Genomic DNA, 19,274 nt, shown 5'->3' on the forward strand with positions numbered 1-19,274 from the left:
GTCACTTATACTCTAGCCATATTTGCCTTTCTTTTCCTCAGATGTCTCAAGCCCATTCTTACTCAAGGAAATTTGTACCATTCCCTCTGCCTGGAATGCTCTTCTCACAGCTGTCCTCATTGTTCAGGTTTCAGCTCAAATTTCACACATTACTTATATAGCAACTCTTCCCTAATGCTCTATTTCAGGTGTCCCTACTCCTCTGTCTCTGTCATGCACCCTGTTACTTTCTTTCATAATTATTTTTTTTAAAAACAGCTTTATTTACATATGTTTCATATACCATACAATTCACCCATTTAAAATGTACAATTCAGTGATTTTTAATATATTTACAGAGTTGTTCAGTTAGCACTATAATTAATTTCAGAACATTTTAATCACCCCCCAAAAGAAACCCTGTATCTGTTAGTAGTCCCTCATCATTCTTCTCCCCCCACCCCCCAAGCACTAGGCAACCACTAATACACTCTCCATCTATAGATTTGCCTATCCTGAACATTTCATATAAATGGAATCATAAGTAATTATTAATACTTATTAATACTTAAGATTACTTATTAATAATAAGTAATCTTGTGTGTCTGGTTTCCTGCACTTAGCATAATATTTTCAAGGTTTGTCCATGTTGTAGCATGTATCAGTACTTCATTCCTTTTTATGGTTGAATAATATTCCATTATATAGTATATTAGTTCTCTAGGGCTGCCATAACAGAATACTACAAACTGCGTGGCTTAAAACAGAAATTTATTGTCTCAGTTCTGGAGGCTAGAAGTCCAAAATTAAGATGTTGGCAGGGCCATGCTCCTTCTCAAATCTGTAGAGAAAAATTCTTCTTTGATTCTTCCTAGCTTCTGGTGGTTTGCTAGCAATGTTTGGCATTCTTTGGCTTGTAGCTGCATAACCCCAGTATCTGCCTTCATAGCACATGGCATTCTCCTTGTGTGTCTGTATCTTCACATAGCCATCTTATAAGGATACCAGTTAGGCTAAACTGGGAGACAGATGAGACACCAGGCTTGGTGGCTCCTGTTTGGAAGGCCTAACCCTTAGAGGCTCATCCTGGCTCCCTCCAGCCAATGCCAGCAGAGCAGAGTTCGAGGTACAGGAGCCTTAGGGTTACAAACACTGGCTTTGGAGGCCATGCATCCAGAATCAGAATCCACTCATTTAGCTGAGTTACCCACTTGAGTCACCACTCTTAGGTTCTGAGCTTCTGTCTCTGTTTGAAAAATGGGAATAATAAAAACATGTAGCTTCTAAGGTCAGGGTGCAGAATGAATTTTATGGAAAGTACTTAATATGTGCTCAATAAAAAGCAGTTGATACCATTAAAAAAAAAAAAACAAGAATACCAGTCATAGTAGATGAGGAGCCCACCCTACTCCAGTATGACTTCATGTTAACTTATTACATCTGCAAAGACCCTATTTCCAAATAAGGTCATACTCTGAGGTACTGGTGGTTAGGACTTCAATATCTTTTTTGGGGGGACACAATTCAACCTATAACATATGGATATATAGCATTTCGTTTATCCATTCATCAGTTGATGGACATTTAGGTTTTTTCCACATTTGGCATGTTATGAATAATGCTACTATGAACATTTGTGTACAAGTTTTTGTGTGGACATGTATTTTCAGTTCTCTTAGTATACACCTACGATTGGAATTTCTGGGTCATATGTAACATTTCGAGGAGCTGAGGAACTATTTTTCAAAGTGGCTATGCTATTTTACAATCCCACCACCAAGGTATGAGGGTTTTGATTTCTCAGCATTCTTGTCAACTCTTTCTGTTATCTGTCTTTTTAAATTTTAGCCATCCTGGTGGGTGTGAAGCAGTATCATTATGGTTTTGATTTGCATTTTTGTAATGGCTAATGACATTGATCATCTTTTCATGTGCTTATTAGTCATTTGTGTATCTTCTTTGGAGAAATAGCTATTCAGATCCTTTGCCCATTTTTTCCATTGTGTTTGTCTTTTTATTATTGAGTTGTAAGAGTTCTTTATATATTCTAGAGACAAGTCCCTGATCAGATAATGATTTCTTTGCACTTCCTTGATGGTGCCCTTTGAAGCGTAAGAGTTCTTATTATTTTTTTTTTTTTTTTTTTTTTTTTTTTTGCGGTACGCGGGCCTCTCACTGCTGTGGCCTCTCCCGTTGCGGAGCACAGGCTTCGGATGCGCAGGCTCAGCGGCCATGGCTCATGGGCGCAGCCGCTCCACGGCATGTGGGATCTTCCCGGACCGGGGCACGAACCCGTGTCCCCTGCATCGGCAGGCGGACTCTCAACCACTGCGCCACCAGGGAAGCCCAAGAGTTCTTATTATTGATGATGGAGTTCAGTTTTTTTTTTTCTTTTGTTGCCTGTGCTTTTTATATAGTATCTAAGAAGGCTTTGCCTAACCCAAGTAAACCATGAAGATGTACTTCTGTGTTTTCTTCTGAGAGTTCTGTAGTTTTAGCTCTTAAATCAATAATTATCACTTTATTTAACATTTTTATGTATCTTGTGCTAATTATACTAAAAATGCTTCAGTCCTCACAATAAGAATACACTGTGTTGGTCCAAGCTTATTTATAAGTGAAGCCCTAAAATGTGTATAGGCTTACCTCATTTTGCTGTGCTTCACTTTACTGCACTTCGCAGATACTGCGTTTTTTTGTTTGTTTTTGTTTTTGTTTTTACAAATTGAAGGTTTGTGGCAACCCTGTGTTGACAAAGTCTGTGGGTGCCAATTTTTCAATAGCATTTGCTTATTTGTTGTCTCTGTGTCACATATTGGTAATGCTCATCATGTTTCAAACCCTCCACCAACAAAAGGATTATGACTTGCTGAAGGCTCAGATGATTTTTTTTTTTTTTTTTTTTTTTGCGGTACGCAGACCTCTCACTGTGGTGGCCTCTCCCGTCGCGGCGCACAGGCTCCGGACGCGCAGGCTCAGCGGCCATGGCTCACGGGCCCAGCCGCTCCGCGGCATGTGGGATCCTCCCGGACCCGGGGCACGAACGCGTGTCCTCTGCATCGGCAGGTGGACTCTCAACCACTGCGCCACCAGGGAAGCCCGATAGTTAGCATTTTTTAGCAATAAATTATTTTCTATTTTTAAATTTATTTATTTTATTTGTTTATTTTTGGCTGCATTGGGTCTTCATTGCTGCACGCGGGCTTTCTCTAGCTGTTGCGAGCGGGGGCTGCTCTTCATTGCAGTGTACGGGGTTCTCATTGTGGTGGCTTCTCTTGTTGCTGAGCATGGGCTCTAGGCGTGTAGGCTTCAGTAGTTGTGGCTTGCTGGCTTTAGATCGCAGCCTCAGTAGTTGTGGCGCACGAGCTTAGTTGCTCCATGGCATGTGCGATCTTCCCGGACCAGGCTTGAACCCATGTCCCCTGCATTGGCAGGCGGATTCTTAACCACTGCACCACCAGGGAAGTCCCTATCAACCTTTTTTAACAGATGAGAAAACTGAGACTTAGAGTGTCCTGTCACCCTTTTTTTTTTTTATTGATCTTTGCTATCGTTTCCTTCATTTCTTTTTCATTTATTTCTGATCTGATTTTTATGATTTCTTTCCTTGCTAACTTTGGGGTTTTTTGTTCTTCTTTCTCTAATTGCTTTAGGTGCAAGGTTAGGTCACCCTTTTTTCTTTTAACTATAGTGAGAGCATTTAAAGTTTCACTGTTGGCACTGAGGGCAGTGACTGGGCATGGTTGTTACTATTTGCTTGGATGCAATAAAGAAATATTTTTTCAGTTTTTAGCATTATTTTAGGCTCTGTCATAAAACAGCAAACTTGACAGACAAGACCCTTCCCATCATTGACTTAAACAAGATAATTTCAGGTTATAAAAATGCTGTGAAGGAATTAGATTAGGGAAGACAATATAGGTATACACTGTATTCATCCTATGGGAAAATTATGGGTGGAACTGATCAGGAGGGATGAGAAGATGCGAAGGTATAGTTAATCATGTGTGTAGGAAGTGCATCTTGTAAGAAGTGATATGCATTGTTAGTCATATTTAAGAATACTTTGCGTGTTTTGTTGGTAAGGTGTTTGGCATAATCAAATTAGATGAACATGTCTTAGAGATTCAAAAGATATGCAGAAATTTTTCTAAGAGTTTGTGCAGTTCTGACCATCTCGTTAATATAAAAGAGAACTGGGCCTGATTTGGGGAGATAAGTGCACAGAGGACAGTGACTATGATGATACAAGCAAGACTGAATTGTTGATAAATGACAGCGTGTTTCGCCAGCAAGCTCAAAGCATCTTGGGCATGGTCCCTTCCTACCATTTCTTCTGCTAGCATGGTCCTAACTAGCATAAATAAACCAAAACGTTCATGACTCTGTGTTCCTCATCTTTCCTAACATAATTGCTGCATGGAAGGACACACTAAAGAGAACAAGATAGAGGAATCAACAAAAATGTTGGGTTTTTTCCCTCAAGATGTGTATAGTCTAGTGGGGATGTCAGATACATAAACTAAGTAATTGGAATACGGTGTGGTAACTATAATAACAGATATGGGCTAGGTCCTGTTAGAACTTAGACGGCAAGGGTGCCCTGCTGGCCTAGTGGTGTTAGGGAAGGCTTCACATAGGAGGTGATAACTGAGCTGCTATCTTGATAAGGAATTAGGTGGATGAAGTCTGAGAAGAACATTCTAGGCAGAAGGAGGGGCATACAGAAGAGCCAGGGGAACTGCAGAGTATTTCATAAGGCTGAAAATTGTGTGAGTGTGGGAGAATGGTGAGAGATTCAGGGGCCAGAACAAGAAATGTCTTACATGTCACTGATAGACCTGTGGAGTTGCTCCTTAGGGGATGGGGTGCTACTGAAAACTTTTGAACAAGGAATAATACTTCAGCTAAGAATAATCAGCTACTTCTTAACAGCACTTAATGACTAATAGGTATCTCAGATTTAACATGCCCCAAAACTTAACTCCTAATTTCTCCCGCATCGCCTCCTTCTCCTGCTTTTCTCTATCTCAGTGAATGACAGCTTTATTCTTTGAGTTGCTTAATCCAGTCATCTTTGATTTCTTTTTCTCTCATACCCCACAGTCAGTCCATCAGCAAATCCTGTTGTTTCTCCCTTTAAGATGTCCCCAGAATTCATCCACTGATTACTGGCTCCATTGCTACCACTGTAGTCTGAGCCACCATCATCTCTAGCCTAGATGATTGCAGTAGCCTTGTAAGTGGTCTCCCTGCTTCCTTCCTTGCCCCTTAACAGTATATTCTCCACACAGCAGTCAGGAATCCTCCTAAAAGATGAGATCATGTTGTTTCTGCTCTAAACCTTCTGAGGACTTCCTTCCTACATAGAGCCACAAAGCCCTACATGTCTGGTGCTTGGCTCTCTTCTTCCCTTCTTCCTTATTCAGCACACTCACCTCTTTTCCGTTCCTTGCACCTTGCTTACATTCTTGCCTCAGAACCTTTGGATTTGCTGTACTTTCTGCCTGGAACATTCTTCCCTGAGATATTCACATTGGCGGCTCTGTAACTTCCTGCAGGGAAGGAGTCTTCCCTAATCATATAAAATAGCAAAACTTCTCAGGCACTCTCTATTCTCCTAATCTTTTTTTTCCCCCCATAGATTTACTACCATCTGACATATATTTACTTGTTTGTTTATTGTATCTCCCTTTTCTGCAGTGCAAACTCTGAATGGGTAGAAACTTTGATTGCTTTGTTCTCTGCTCTATCCCCAAGGCATAGAGCATGAAGTAGCCACTCATTAAGGTTTTGCTGACCGAATGACTTGATTTGCATTTTTAAAACTTCACCTTGGCAGCCTTGTGGATAATGAATGGGAAGGTGGTGTGAGGAAGGCATTGACACTTGGAATTGAAATAGTCCAGTCAAGATATTTGGAGGGCATGGAGTCAAGAATTACTTGGGATGGAAAACGGACAAGATTTGGCAACTCACCGGACTGGGAAAAGTGAGGGATAACGACTCCCAGATTTCTGGCTTGGGTGGTTTGAGCAGATGATATTGTTGTTGGGAGTAATTGAAGCCATGGGGATGAATGAAATGGATCAAGGAGAAGATTTAGTAAGGTGACCAATCATCCTGGTGTGCCCTGGACTGTTGGTTTTAGAACTAAAAGTCCATGTCAGGAAACCCCTCAGATCCAGGCAAACCCAGATCATTGGTCACTCTAATATATATAGAGAAAATATAGCTGAAGACAGCCCCAGCAGTACAGAAAAGGAGTAGGTAGTCAAGTCTGTGCAGGAAATGGATCAGAGGCAGTTAGAGAGGTGGCAGGAGACTCAGTGAGGCATTGGATCAAGGAAGCTAAGAGAGTAGTCAACAGTGTAGGTTGAGTTTCCCTTATTCTTGCCAGAAGTATGACATGTCATAGAGGCTCGGGACATGTCATAGAGGCTCGGTAAATGTTTCTTGAAATAAACGACACAAATGATGTCTCTTGGTTGATGTTTTTGTTAAACTGTAAGTTATTGAGGGGAATCAGCTTCTGATACTAAGTGGATCATAAGGATAAAAATGAATTTAGGAAATGTTATAAAAGCAACATTATTTCTATATTGAGTGTTTGGCAGTCTCAGGTTAATGAATACTGGACAGTGTGAGTAGCTGTTACATTTGCAGTTTTGAAACAGCATCGATTCTGAATGATCATAAAATTGGAACTTCAGAGCTGTACACTTACAATCATCTACATAGTGGTTCTCAACGTTCTGGAGTAATCCTTTTGCAAATCTGTTGAAAACCTTGAACCATCTCCACCCTCTCCCCTCTTTCCCTGCCAAAAAACACCTACATTTTGCTTACAGTTTTGAGGGATGGAGGCTTACGTTCTTTTTTTTCTTTCTTTCTTTTTTTTTTCTTTTCTTTTTGGCCGTGCCGCGAGGCATGTAGGATCTTAGTTCCCCGACCAGGGATCGAACCTGCACCCCCTGCATTGGAAGCACAAAGTCTTAACCACTGGACCACCATGGAAGTCCAGGATGGAGGGTTATGGATGGCCACAGGAATCCCAGATTAACAGAGGATTGCCAATCTTGTACAGCCCTCCCAAATTATACCTCAGGATAGAAAGAGGCCTAGAAAAACTAATTAATTTATCCAGGATCAAATGGCTAGATAGTGACTGAACTTATCCTTGATTGATTATTCTGTCCATTATATGTCGTTGCCTCTTTTAGTGCAGGCTCAGTCCCACTTGACCATTATTAGATTTCTTTTATTTCAGTTGCCTAGTCACTGTGCCAGCTCAATACAAGTTGACCCCAACCCCTATGTTCCATTCATCTTATTTTAACTCTCTGTCCAGGGACAGAGCAAAAATATTCTGTAGAATATTTGATGGACTGTCAGATTTAATATATCTAACTTTTAAGTCATGAATTAAGAGTTGTGAGGTAAACTTTTACTAATGACTTACTTGTGCCTTTTGTTTGTAACAGGATGCTGTATGATTATGTTGAAAGGAAGCGAAAGGAAAATTCAGGAGCCCAACTGCATGTCACTTATTTAGTGTCTGGCAGTCTCATTCAGAATGGACATTCCGTAAGTTCTCAGAATCTTATTATGAGTTTAAATGTGTTTGAGTTATAAATAGTGTTATATAACACAACACAGGGCAAAAACAAGATTCAGTATTATGGAAATTTTAAAAAGCTGCTTGAAGATGGTGATTATTTTGGATTTTTAGACTAAACCTAAAACTCTTGAGAAGTTTGGCTACTATCTCGGCTGTGATACAGAGACTATCATTATTGTGCAATTTTCCTAGGCAACAAGACATTCGGAACTGCTTCTCTTATTCCTCTTTCTTCCATTTGAAGGTGTATTGGAGACAATGGTGGTTAATTTTCAGCCCGTTCAAATGTCAAGCCACAAACTCAGGTGTTCAGCAAGTACAATTTTTTTTTTTAAGTGAACTTGATTTTAATCTGAGCTTTCGTCCCAGAAGCTCTGCTGAGATAACTCCATTCCTTCTCCCGTACTAGACTGATCCTTGGAACTTTGATAATTCCTCCTCTTTTGCTTCCTTCCCCAAACTGAGGCACACCTCCTCTGTTCTTACTTCCCAAACCTCTTACCTGAAGGTTCTTTTGCTCCCATAGAGAATTTAGCCCAAGGATCAAGACTCCTTCTCAGGGATCCACTGATAATGTTTTCCTCTTCCCTTTTGACTTTCCCTAAGGTTCATAAATTCAGAAGCCAGATTTATCAAAATACTGACTGGATTTGTCTTGTATCAATAGAGTCCCAAGCATGTGAGATTCAAAACTAGAATGGCGATTTAGTAATTTACAAGGAGAAGCAAAACTGCTAGGGGTATCAGATCCTTATATTCTCTGACTAGCATATTCTGTTCTTGTTGGTAAGCTGTTTGGCCAGCCAGATGTTAATTAAGATATTTGCAAGTGTAGATGGAATCAGATGTCATTATGTATCTGAAACCAGATTAAGCACACCTGATTCATTTGCTCTCAGAAATAAACCTGACCAGAATCCTCTCCCTGTATGGCCCTTGAATGGATTCTGCCAAAGTTTGCATCTGGATGCCTTCTTTTGTTTCCAGGGTTAATCAGCTCCCTCTGTCTCTTTCTTGAGTTTAGTCAAAGCCTTCCATTTAGTCATAGTCAATTCTTGACCTGGGAATCACTGTGTACCTTTAAAGCAGTGGTTTCTATTCTTTTTTTGGTCACTGATTCCTTGAGAATCTGAAAGAAAAATGCATATGTTGACATATTCATGAAATTTTCAGTGTTCACAGATCTTTTGAACAAGGGTCCAAGGTTAAGAATTTATGTTTTAAGATAAAGTTGTAGATTTTTATTCTAACCCATATGATAGAGGTTCTTAATTTCAGATTCTTGCATGGTCTTTAGGGTTCAAGGGATTCTTGGGTGAACCCTTGAAAGTACATTCAAATTGTGTTCCTCAGTGCATTTTTTTGAGACCATTTTTCAAAAAGATGTGTAACCCATGATCAATTAAAAACTTCTGTGCTGTGGTTTGCTTGTACAAAGCCTTCTGTTTCTAAGTTTAAGAGGGCATTTAAATTCTGCCCAGCTTTTTTTTTTTTTGCCCACCTTTTTTTAAAGCAGCAGAACGCTTTATCAAATGAAATCTTGGAATCCTAAAATATAAAATATATTAAGAGTAGGGTTCCTGTGGTTGAAGTGGTTGTGAGAATTTTAGAGCCCTGCCCTGTGGAACCCTGTAGAATTAATTACTGACCAAGTGTGGATGCTTATCCATGGTTTTTTCTTTTAAGAGAGCCAGGCTAAGAAAAGGCAGATTGTTAAGCATAATGTCAGGTTTTGTTCTTATTCTTTCTCATTTCTTTTTTAAGTTTTTTTTTTTTTTTTTTTTTTTTTGCGGTACACGGGCCTCTCACTGTTGTGGCCTCTCCCGTTGCGGGGCACAGGCTCCAGACGCGCAGGCTCAGCGGCCATGGCTCATGGGCCTAGCCGCTCTGCGGCATGTGGGATCTTCCCGGACCGGGGCACGAACCCATGTCCCCTGCATCGGCAGGCGGACTCTCAACCACTGTGCCACCAGAGAAGCCCAATTTAAGTGTTTCTAGAAAGAAAAAAAGATACATAGGCTTTGTATGGGTTTTTAAGCATACGAATAATTTCTATTTTTCCAACGATCATTATTGTAAAAAATGCTTGATAATACATAGAAAGTAAAAGCCTCCTTCTAATCTCATCCTGGAGAGTCTTCCAGAGAATTTTTGAAAATTTCAATGAAATGTTTGGTTGATTCTTTTAGAGGTTATTACTTGATCCATTCTTTATTAGGTCCCCCATTAGCTTTTCATCTAATGATTTTAGCTGAGATTGATTTTTATCATTGCCTAGATCATTAATTCACTAGGAGTTACAAAATAGTGATGTTCTAATTCTGTCATTCCTTCTGGATTTATTGGCTGGAATGTTTCTATAAAGAAGAACTTTCTCTCATCAACTAGCTATGTTTTCCCTTTTTCTTTAACTGATAAAAAGCTCTAGAGGCTTGCCCCCAGCCAGGCTCTGGGATTATGGATGCTGAACTCAACTCCTGTGTCCCCTTTAATAGGATCCCCCTGAACCATAGCTGTACTCTGGTTTACGTTGTTTTAGCACTGGCATTTCCACTGCGTTGTTTTTATGCATTTCTAATATCCCCTAAGGCAGCGTTTAGTCACAGTGAACTGTCTGGGCTGCGATATTTTCTCCTGAGGGTACCAATTATTGTTTTTAGGGCTCCTATTACATAGGTTTGAGTGATTAGTTTCTAATGCTCTTTTTCTCATAAGCGCTGTAATTTTTATTGTACAATTTTGCAGAACATGACATTTTTAAGAATGCTTTTTTTAAGAGAAAATGCATTATGAAGACACGTCAAATTCCCAGTTCAAATTTATAATTATATTTTTTAAAAACTTACTTGATTTTATATTGTTCTTTTTTCTTATGTTGTGAATTTTGGTTGTTCCTAACATTAAAATAAATATTTATTTGCTTTAGCCAAATATATGAGATTTAGAAAAGCAAACCCAACAATTTTACTAACCATATGATGACTGAAAACAGTTTAAGGTTTCTAGGTTATCCCGAGCATCACTCTGTTGCAGTTATAGAAATGTTTCTCTTTCCTTATTACAGCCACATGCTCCTACATTGATAGATATACCTTAGTTTATTCAGCAGTCCCTTATTGATAGTTATTTGAGTTATTTACAGTCTTTGGCTATTACATATAGTGCTGCAGTGAACAGCTCAGTGTATATGTGTTTTGTATGTTTTTGCCAGTGTGTTTTAAGATTACGTTCCTAGAAGTAGGATATATATAAACTTTGTTGGGTATTGCCAAATACCTCTCCATTTTTCATTGCTACCAGCAATGTAGGAGAGCATCTGTTTCTACACAGCACATGTGGTCCTGTTTCAGGGTCATCTGCATTTCTCTTCTGTGAACTGTTTTTTCATACCTCTTGCCGATTTTCAAAAGGATAGTTAGTCTTTATTTTCTCTATTTTAGAAACTATATATTAACCCTTTGTGATGTAAGTTGCAGATATTTTTCCCACTTTACCATTTGTCTTTTTACGTTGCTTAAAGTTTTTTTTTTTCATCATCCAAAAATGATTTTTTAGTTTTTATGGATTATTTCAGTTACTTCTGGATTTTGAATTATAGTCAAGAAACTTCCTCATTCTCAGGTTATATTAGTTTATAGAAGAATTCACCCATATTTTCTTCCTGTGCGTACTATATATATATATGTTTCATTCTTTACATTTAGATCTCTGATCCATTTAGAATTTATTTTTTTTGTATGGTATGAGAGATCCAATTTTTATCTGGTTCCATATGATTATACAGTAATTCTCATTACATTACTTAGTAAAAAGTCCTCTTTTCCTCTTTTTCCTCTTTTCCTAGTTTGAGCTGCTGTGTTTTTTTGAGTTTTGGGGGGGTTTTTGGTACTGATATCTACACTCTCTCACTTTCCTTAACCTGATTGAGAAGTTTCAAAGTAAGCCAGTTAAAAATGAGTCTGACTTTATTAAACTGTAACATACATTTTCAGGGGTACCTAATGTTGCTGATTTCATATCCAAGTGCAAATGAATTTTTGGCAAGGAAACGTTAAAATTGCAAGTTGTACTACTTTAAATACCAATGAAGTGTTATTTTGTTACAGTGCCACAAGGTTGCAGTAGTGAGAGAAGATAAATTGGAAGGTAAGTATTATAGCGATCTAGCAAGTTTTTCCTTTTTTTAAAAAAAATAAATTTATTTATTTATTTTTGGCTGTGTTAGGTCTAAGTTTCTGTGTGTGGGCTTTCTCTAGTTGCGGCGAGCGGGGGCCACTCTTCATCGCGGTGTGCGGGCCTCTCACTGTCGCAGCCTCTCTTGTTGTGGAGCACAAGCTCCAGACGCGCAGGCTCAGTAGTTGTGGCTCACGGGCCTAGTTGCTCCGCGGCATGTGGGATCTTCCCAGACCAGGGCTCGAACCCGTGTCCCCTGCATTGGCAGGCAGGTTCTCAACCACTGCGCCACCAGGGAAGCCCAAGTTTTTTCTCTTATGGCATCAGTGTCATTAACATCTCATGTACATTTAGCTGTTTTACTGGAGAGCCATGTATTCTTTTTATTAGTAATTTCTGAAACATGTTAAAATATGATACTACACTAATTTCCCATTTTTAAGGCCAATGGCTGCTGACATTAATAAAGCGCTTTTATCATGGGATTTCAAAACTGTGACAGACATGTAAAAAACTATTAATGAATACCATATGGAACACCTCATCAACTGTCAAAAGACAATGGTCTCTAAATACTGCGTTGTATTCCATAACAGTTTTTTTAGGAAGAAAATTAAAGAATGCTTTTCAGAAGTCAGAAGAACTTAGTATAACTTCTAAATTAAATTCGTCTACCCATTTCAAGACTATTAATGCTACTGTTCTATTTTTTAATACCCAATTCAAAGGAATTTTGTAATAGTCAGCCACATGATCTTGGATTATGTCTCAAGACAAAACGTGCAGTGTTGTACTTTGTATATAAAGATGCCTACCAGTGGAGTTGTTTTCTTATAAATTAACTTTGAGGTATTTAAAATGGTGGAAATGTCCAGTATTTTCTTTCTGAATTCCCACAGTGGTAGATTTATTCATTCAGTAGATACACAGTGAGTATCTACTCTGTGTCAAGCTCTGTGCTAGGCACTAGAGACTTGGAACAAGTTAGGCATGGTCCCTTCCTTCATGGAACCTAAAATTTGGTCTTGTGATGTTCTTTTCTGTATTTCCTCTGCAGACTCATCTGGTTAGTAGTATTTTTGTTATATAGAGTTTCTTTTTGTAAACTAAAATTGAATTATATAAGCGAGACTTCTCAGAAATTACTTATTCCTCAGTTGCTATGTTTATATGCTAGAGTATAAGATTCTTCCCTGACTGGGGGGAAAAAAAAACCACATCATAGTATCATCAATTATTCATTAATATTTACTAAGTGTCCACTGGATGAGTGATACCTTCACAGTACTGTACTTAGAACTGGCTCACCACCACCTACCTTTCATAATGTCCTTGTCACAGACAGAAGAGTTGATATCATACTGTATATAATACTGTTTGGCCTTTTAGAGCTTTTTGGACCACCACAGATTACAAATGGTTTTAATGCAGAAGGGTTTCTTGTTAAACTCCCCACATGCTATGAAGTTTGTGTATTAACAGACTGCTTTTCCTGTTGACTTGTAGCAGTGAAGTCCAAGCTAGCTGTGACTGCCAGTGTACATGTGTACAGCATCCAGAAAGCCATGCTAAAGGACAGTGGGCCTCTGTTCAATACCGACTATGACATCCTTAAAAGCAACTTGCAGAACTGCAGCAAGTGAGCTCCTTAATGTTTCTTGTGGGCTACTTTACGAATTGATTTTGTAAGATGTTTACACAGTGGCTGCCTCTTAAGAGTGAACGCCAAGTCTAGTAAAACCCCATTTATCTTGCAGTAAGACACATGCCTGGTTTTATTAGTGCATCATAAGGTGAAAAATAGCAGCTACAACCCATACTGAAAACCTCAGTAGACTCCCCATAAATCTATTTCTCATGTATTTATCCTGTCACTACTACCAGAAATGTTGTTTGTTGGGCCCCCTCATTACTCCTTTACCCCAGTCTCTGCTTGTCTAAATCCTACCCATCTGTCAAGAGCCAGTTCAAATGTTATCCTTCAAAAAACTATTCCTAATTTAATATTCCTCTACCTTCCATCCAAAATCAGTTGATCTTCCACAGCCAGAATCAGATCTTGTTCATCTTTTGTATCTTTCACAGCACAGGGAGGAGGTGGACTATAATGCACATGGGTTTTGGAAATTGATGATCATGGGCTTGATTTTTGGCTTTGTTGCTCATGGCCCAGGAGCTTTGGACAAGTTACTTAAACTCTTTTGAGCTTTGGTCAAACGCCTACTTTGTATGGAAGGTTCAGGCCAGATCCCCAGACATATAGTGAACACCTACTACTTTGATAGGTACTAAGCAGAATAATTTGAATTAATTCAACAAAGATCTGATGAGTACGTGTGACATGCCACATACTATAGAGTGAATATGGTCCATTACCTGCTTGATGATCCTATGGGAGGCAATTACAGTATAGTGTGACAGTGCTACAATATGAATAAGAGTGTGGGAGGATATTGGGGGACACTCATCCCCCCTTTTTGGTTGGGGTAGAGTGAGGAGTCAAGACAGAGGTGGCTTCTTGAAGAGTACGGCATTGAAGTTGAGGCCTGAAGGCCTAGTAGAAGTAGCCAGTCAGAGGGAAATGGGAGAGTAAGGACAAGGCTGAGAGAACACGTGGTGCTTGTGCAGAACCACAGTAGTTTTCTATGGCTGGAAATTAGAGTGAGAGGCAGAAAATAATGATGCAAGGAATCAGACTCTATGCTTGACTACTAGGATAAAGAGTTGAGGCTTTATTCCAAGAGCACAGGGGAGCCACTGAAGATTTTGAAGCAGATGATTGAAATGATGAGAATTGCATCATAAAAATATCACTCTATGATGGTGAAAATGGATCTGAAGGGAATAATCTGAAGGCAAGGCCATCAGGAAGGAGAACTGTTGGCAGTGATTCAAGGTGGAGATGATAGTTACCTGAAGCATAGTAGTGGTGTTGGAAATGGAGAGGTACAGAGGTTAAAGGGCCATACCATCAAAACCTGGATGGTGTGGTAGTGGTTAGGGACCAGGAGAGTGTGTATGGTGGGGATGGGGGCGGGGTTCATGGTGTTAAGGATGATGGCCGTGTTTCTGGCTTGAATTGCTGGATGGATAATGGTACCATCACTAAGAAGAGGAACATATGAGGAGGAGCAGGCTTTGGGAGAAGGGAAAAATGATGAATTGGCTTTGGACATGTTGAGTTTTAGTACCCTGTGGGGAGTCCAAGTGGAGGTGTCCTTTGCAATAGATAGGGGAGTCTAGAGCTAAGGAGAGAAATCTGAGGGTAAAGAGAGAGATTTTGGAATTAGAGAAAATAGATAATTAATTGGGCTACAGCAGTAGATACAGTCATGCAGAGAGAATGCATAGACTGAAAGAAGGGCAGAAAGTTATTAAACTCTAGGCACAGTTACTAGCTGTGTAACCCCTTGGGCAAATTATTTAACCTCTCTACTTGAGTTTCCTCATCAGTGAAATGAAACTAATAAAATTAGTATCAGCCTCAGGGTTGTAGAGGTTTAAATGAATTAATATATGTAAAGCACTTAGAACAGTGCTTGGCACACAGTAAGCACTATTTAAGTGACAGCTGTTTTTTAAGGGGTGGGCAGAAAAGAGGGACCTAAGAGGGAGCAGCCAGAAATAAGAGGAAAATCATGAGAGTGTCTGGAGTTCTAAAAACTAAGAAGAGAGTTTCAAGAAGGAGGGACTGGTTGACAATATCAAACCTTGCTGAGAAGCTGAGTAAAACAGGAACTGAAAAGTGATGGCCTTGGTAACAGCAGTTTCAGTGGAGCAACCAGCTTCTGGTCGACTGGGTAGATCGGGATATAAGGAAGATAGCAGATAGGGACAACTTTCCAGGAAATTTGACGGTAAGATGGAGGAAAAAGAGAGGTAACCTGCTACAGAGGAATTGAGGCTCAGGGAGGATATATATACATTTTTATTTATTTATTTATTTTTTGCGGTACGCGGGCCTCTAACTGTTGTGGCCTCTCCCGTTGTGGAGCACAGTCTCCGGACGCACAGGCTCAGCGGCCATGGCTCACGGATCCAGCCGCTCCGTGGCGTGTGGGATCCTCCCGGACCAGGGCACGAACCCGTGTCCCCTGCATCGGCAGGCGGACTCCCAACCACTGCGCCACCAGGGAAGCCCTATACATTTTTAAAGTTGAGAATACCTTGAACTTATATTATTAGGAAAGAGCTATAAAAAGAAGAAATGGTTGAAGATACTCGGGGGGGATGGGATAACTGATAAAGTTGGGTCCTTGAGGAGAAATAGGTATAGGATTGCCAAAAATAATTTCTGTAAGTTCCATGAGCATAGGGATCATGTCTATTTTGTTAACCACTGTATACCCAAAATGGTGCCTGGCAAATGGTAAGCATAAGTAAATAATTGTTGAGTGAATTAATGGTAGACATTGGTTCTTTTTTTTCCTTCAGCTCAAAACCTTGAGTATAATAGACACACAAATATTTATTAGATAAATAATGAATATGCAGCTAAAGAGTAATTTATGTCTGGTGTCTTTTAGGGAAGGATTATAAGAAAACATTAACACCCAGATATGTTTATGTAAGTTGTATTATTAGATTTCAAAAATAATCTGTATTAAAATCTAGTGGTATGTCAAACTCTAAAAATCAATTCTGTTGTATCTAGTAAGTAAGCAAACAAGAATAAAAGTGACTCAAAAGTCCACAATGAAATTTGCATAGGGACCGCTAAAATAAACATGGCAAGTACAAATGTGATAGTAGGAAGCACTTTAATGAAACTTTACTTAAATACTTAAAGTATCCTCGGTAGAAACGTGAGGAATTTATCTCCAGTAAAGAAGTTTGTATTTGGTCCTGAGAATCATGGGCCAACTGAGATCTGACACATTGTTTCATGTGTTTTAAGAAGTGTTGTGACAGGAAGAAAGTTGAAATTTTAGATTGAGCAGATTCTTCTCTCTTCGGACATGTTCCCAGCCTAACCTGGTCTCTTCCTCATTGCCAATTCCTGGTCCTGACCCTAAGGTGTGGAATGTAGACCAAATGGAGAAAGACTTGTCTCGGGGCCAACTTTAGATGTTGACAATGAAATAAAACATTGCTCTCTTTCCCTGTACATGGAAGCACTGCAGGGCCAGAGAGGAAGAGTGGTGAGTGAAAGGAAATGATTTCCGTCTGTTCTTAACTCTGATGCACAAAATATTTGTGTTAATGTGGAGTTTTCTATGTGGACTGTAATAAATCAGTGGAAGGTTTTTGGAGCTGTGGACTCTAGCTCAGGGCTGTTCAGCCTAAAGTTACTTCAGAAATTAAGTGATATTATCAGGGATTTTTTATCTTAGGCCAGTTAATCTCAGAGTTGTGCCTGGTTGATCTGTAAGATAATTGCTATCACCACATAGTTTCTTAACCTCCATCTTCTCCCACCCCAAGTTGAGATGATACACTAAAGAAAGGAGAGAAGCCAGAAGCCTCACTTTCAGTGACTTAAATAATCTTTCTTTCAACCTGTATTTCCCTGTGCCAGGTCTTGTACTGGGTGCCTGAAATACAAAAGGTGAATAATATACTTACCTTCAAGGAGCTCTTACCTACCCTCAATAAGCAAAAGACTGAGGGAAATAAAATATTCTTCTTTGTTAGGAAACGTTGGAAAACTTTGCTTTAATTACAACTGTTTGACAAGGCTGGATCAGTTACCCATTCACAATGTAGGACATTACATCATGGATTTTTTGTGAAACAGGCGCATCTACAATCATTAGAGAAGAAGAGATGAATGTTCCCTTTAATACGTCATGCAAATTGTTCCAAATTTCTTCACTTAGCTATGGGCATACTTGTCTGGTGCTATTAGTTGGGATTATTATAAATTATTAAATAAGTGACTTTAAAGGACCACAGGTTATAGAAGCCAGTGGCTCTGTTCCCAGCTTATTCCATGTTTTAAAGCATGATCCATTCTGGCCAGGAGAGTTGCCAGGAAATTTGTTAATATTTAAAGCTCTTAATTTTGATTCAGTCAGTATTTATGGTATTGCTAGCCCTATATGTTGAAGGTCTTTAAAAACAAGAGATAACCATTTGGTTTACCAAAGATGGTGAAATTACTAATGTTTTATTATTGTTTGGTGTATTCTTACTATTTTGAATTAGGATGCTTTTTTCAAAAAAGCAACAATACCCATATGGCTTGGTAGAAGACACCTTCCAATCTTAGTTTTATTACTAACGAGATGTATAATTCACTCACTCCTCTCCAGTACTTGTTGCACAAACTAATTTCTAAAATCCATTCTAGTTCTAAAATTTTCTAATTTTATAGTATTAGGGTTAGAAAGTATTGTGGGGAAGAAACAAGAGTTTAAAAATAAGGTTTGATGTTGACATCAATTAATTTAATGTAACATTTCTGTCCTCAGGTTTAGTGCCATCCAGTGTGCAGCTGCCGTCCCTAGAGCTCCTGCTGAATCCTCATCTTTTGAAAAGTTTGAGCAGTCAGATCTTCCGGTATCACCTGAGCCACAAGCTAGTAATGAGTTGACTACCAATGGTCATGGCCCACCTATCCCCAAACAGAGTTCCCAGCAGCCCAAAGGAATCATGGGCATGTTTGCTTCTAAAGCTGCTTCTAAAACCCAAGATGCCAACAAGGAAACCAAAACAGAGGCTAAAGAAGTAACGAATGTAAGTCTTCTTTAAAAATATGCTTTTACAGCTCAGAATGGGTAACTAGAAAAGCATTTAATAATTCCAGTGGTAGTAGTTTAATTATTTAAGGTTCTGATATTTAGTTCTGTTTTTTCTGCTTTAGTGTAAATCCTTTAGTTCTTGATACTCTCACCTGAAGTAGTCCTTTTTCTTTCGATAATGCTTCTCACCAAGCCTCAGATTCTCCTGTAAAATGTAATGCCTGCCCTGTACACATCATAAGCTTATTGTGAGACCCAGTTGAAATAATGCAAAGAATTGTATATTAGCAGTATGTTATTTGGGAACATCTATATTTTGGGCTTTGCCAGTGTATTTAACATTCTCATTCTATTTAATGAATTTTTCTTGTTTTTTTCTTTCATCTCTTTCCTTAGTTTTTTATTGTTCAGTCATCTCAACTAACTTAAGTGCGTTGACTTAAGAAAAGTCTCATACTATTAAAAATAATCTAGAAAAGCATAATTATTGCCATTATTATTATTACCATTATTGTCATTTTAAAGCTTCCACTTTGGGAAAGGAGAGGAGAGGGAGAGGGAAAGCACTGACAATTATAGGACTCCTACTGAGTGCCAACAGTTTGGTCTTTGCTTAAATCCTCTTATCGCTTCTGTGAGGGAGACATTATCATCATCTTGTTAAGTAATTTGGATGTCATATTGCTATTACGTGGTGGAATCAGCATTTAGCATTCCACTTAGGATGATTACAAATGTAATGTTTTGGAGGTTTTTCCCCATTTTGTACCATGTTGCCTCTGATGTGTTTTAATTCTGTCAAACTAAGTAGTTTTTAA

At 39.0% G+C, this 19,274-nt stretch overlaps 1 protein-coding gene across 4 annotated transcripts in view; it reads left to right on the plus strand.

Moving 5' to 3' along the window:
• POLD3 (DNA polymerase delta 3, accessory subunit) overlaps nucleotides 1–19,274 on the plus strand; it is a 52,063-nt gene that overhangs the window by 12,541 nt on the left and 20,248 nt on the right. For 3 of the 4 annotated variants that reach the window (XM_060160012.1, XM_060160013.1, XM_060160011.1), the window contains 4 exons: nucleotides 7,464–7,566; nucleotides 11,707–11,746; nucleotides 13,280–13,412; nucleotides 18,187–18,451. In XM_060160012.1, coding sequence (XP_060015995.1) covers nucleotides 7,465–7,566; nucleotides 11,707–11,746; nucleotides 13,280–13,412; nucleotides 18,187–18,451 — 540 coding nt within the window. In that variant the 5' untranslated portion in view covers nucleotide 7,464. Of the gene's footprint in view, nucleotides 1–1,682; nucleotides 1,761–7,463; nucleotides 7,567–11,706; nucleotides 11,747–13,279; nucleotides 13,413–18,186; nucleotides 18,452–19,274 lie in introns of those variants that run through there. The other variant, XM_060160015.1, reaches the window with a different exon arrangement.

Source organism: Lagenorhynchus albirostris, chromosome 9, assembly GCF_949774975.1.
Source record: "Lagenorhynchus albirostris chromosome 9, mLagAlb1.1, whole genome shotgun sequence".
Classification (NCBI taxonomy): Eukaryota; Metazoa; Chordata; class Mammalia; order Artiodactyla; family Delphinidae; genus Lagenorhynchus; species Lagenorhynchus albirostris.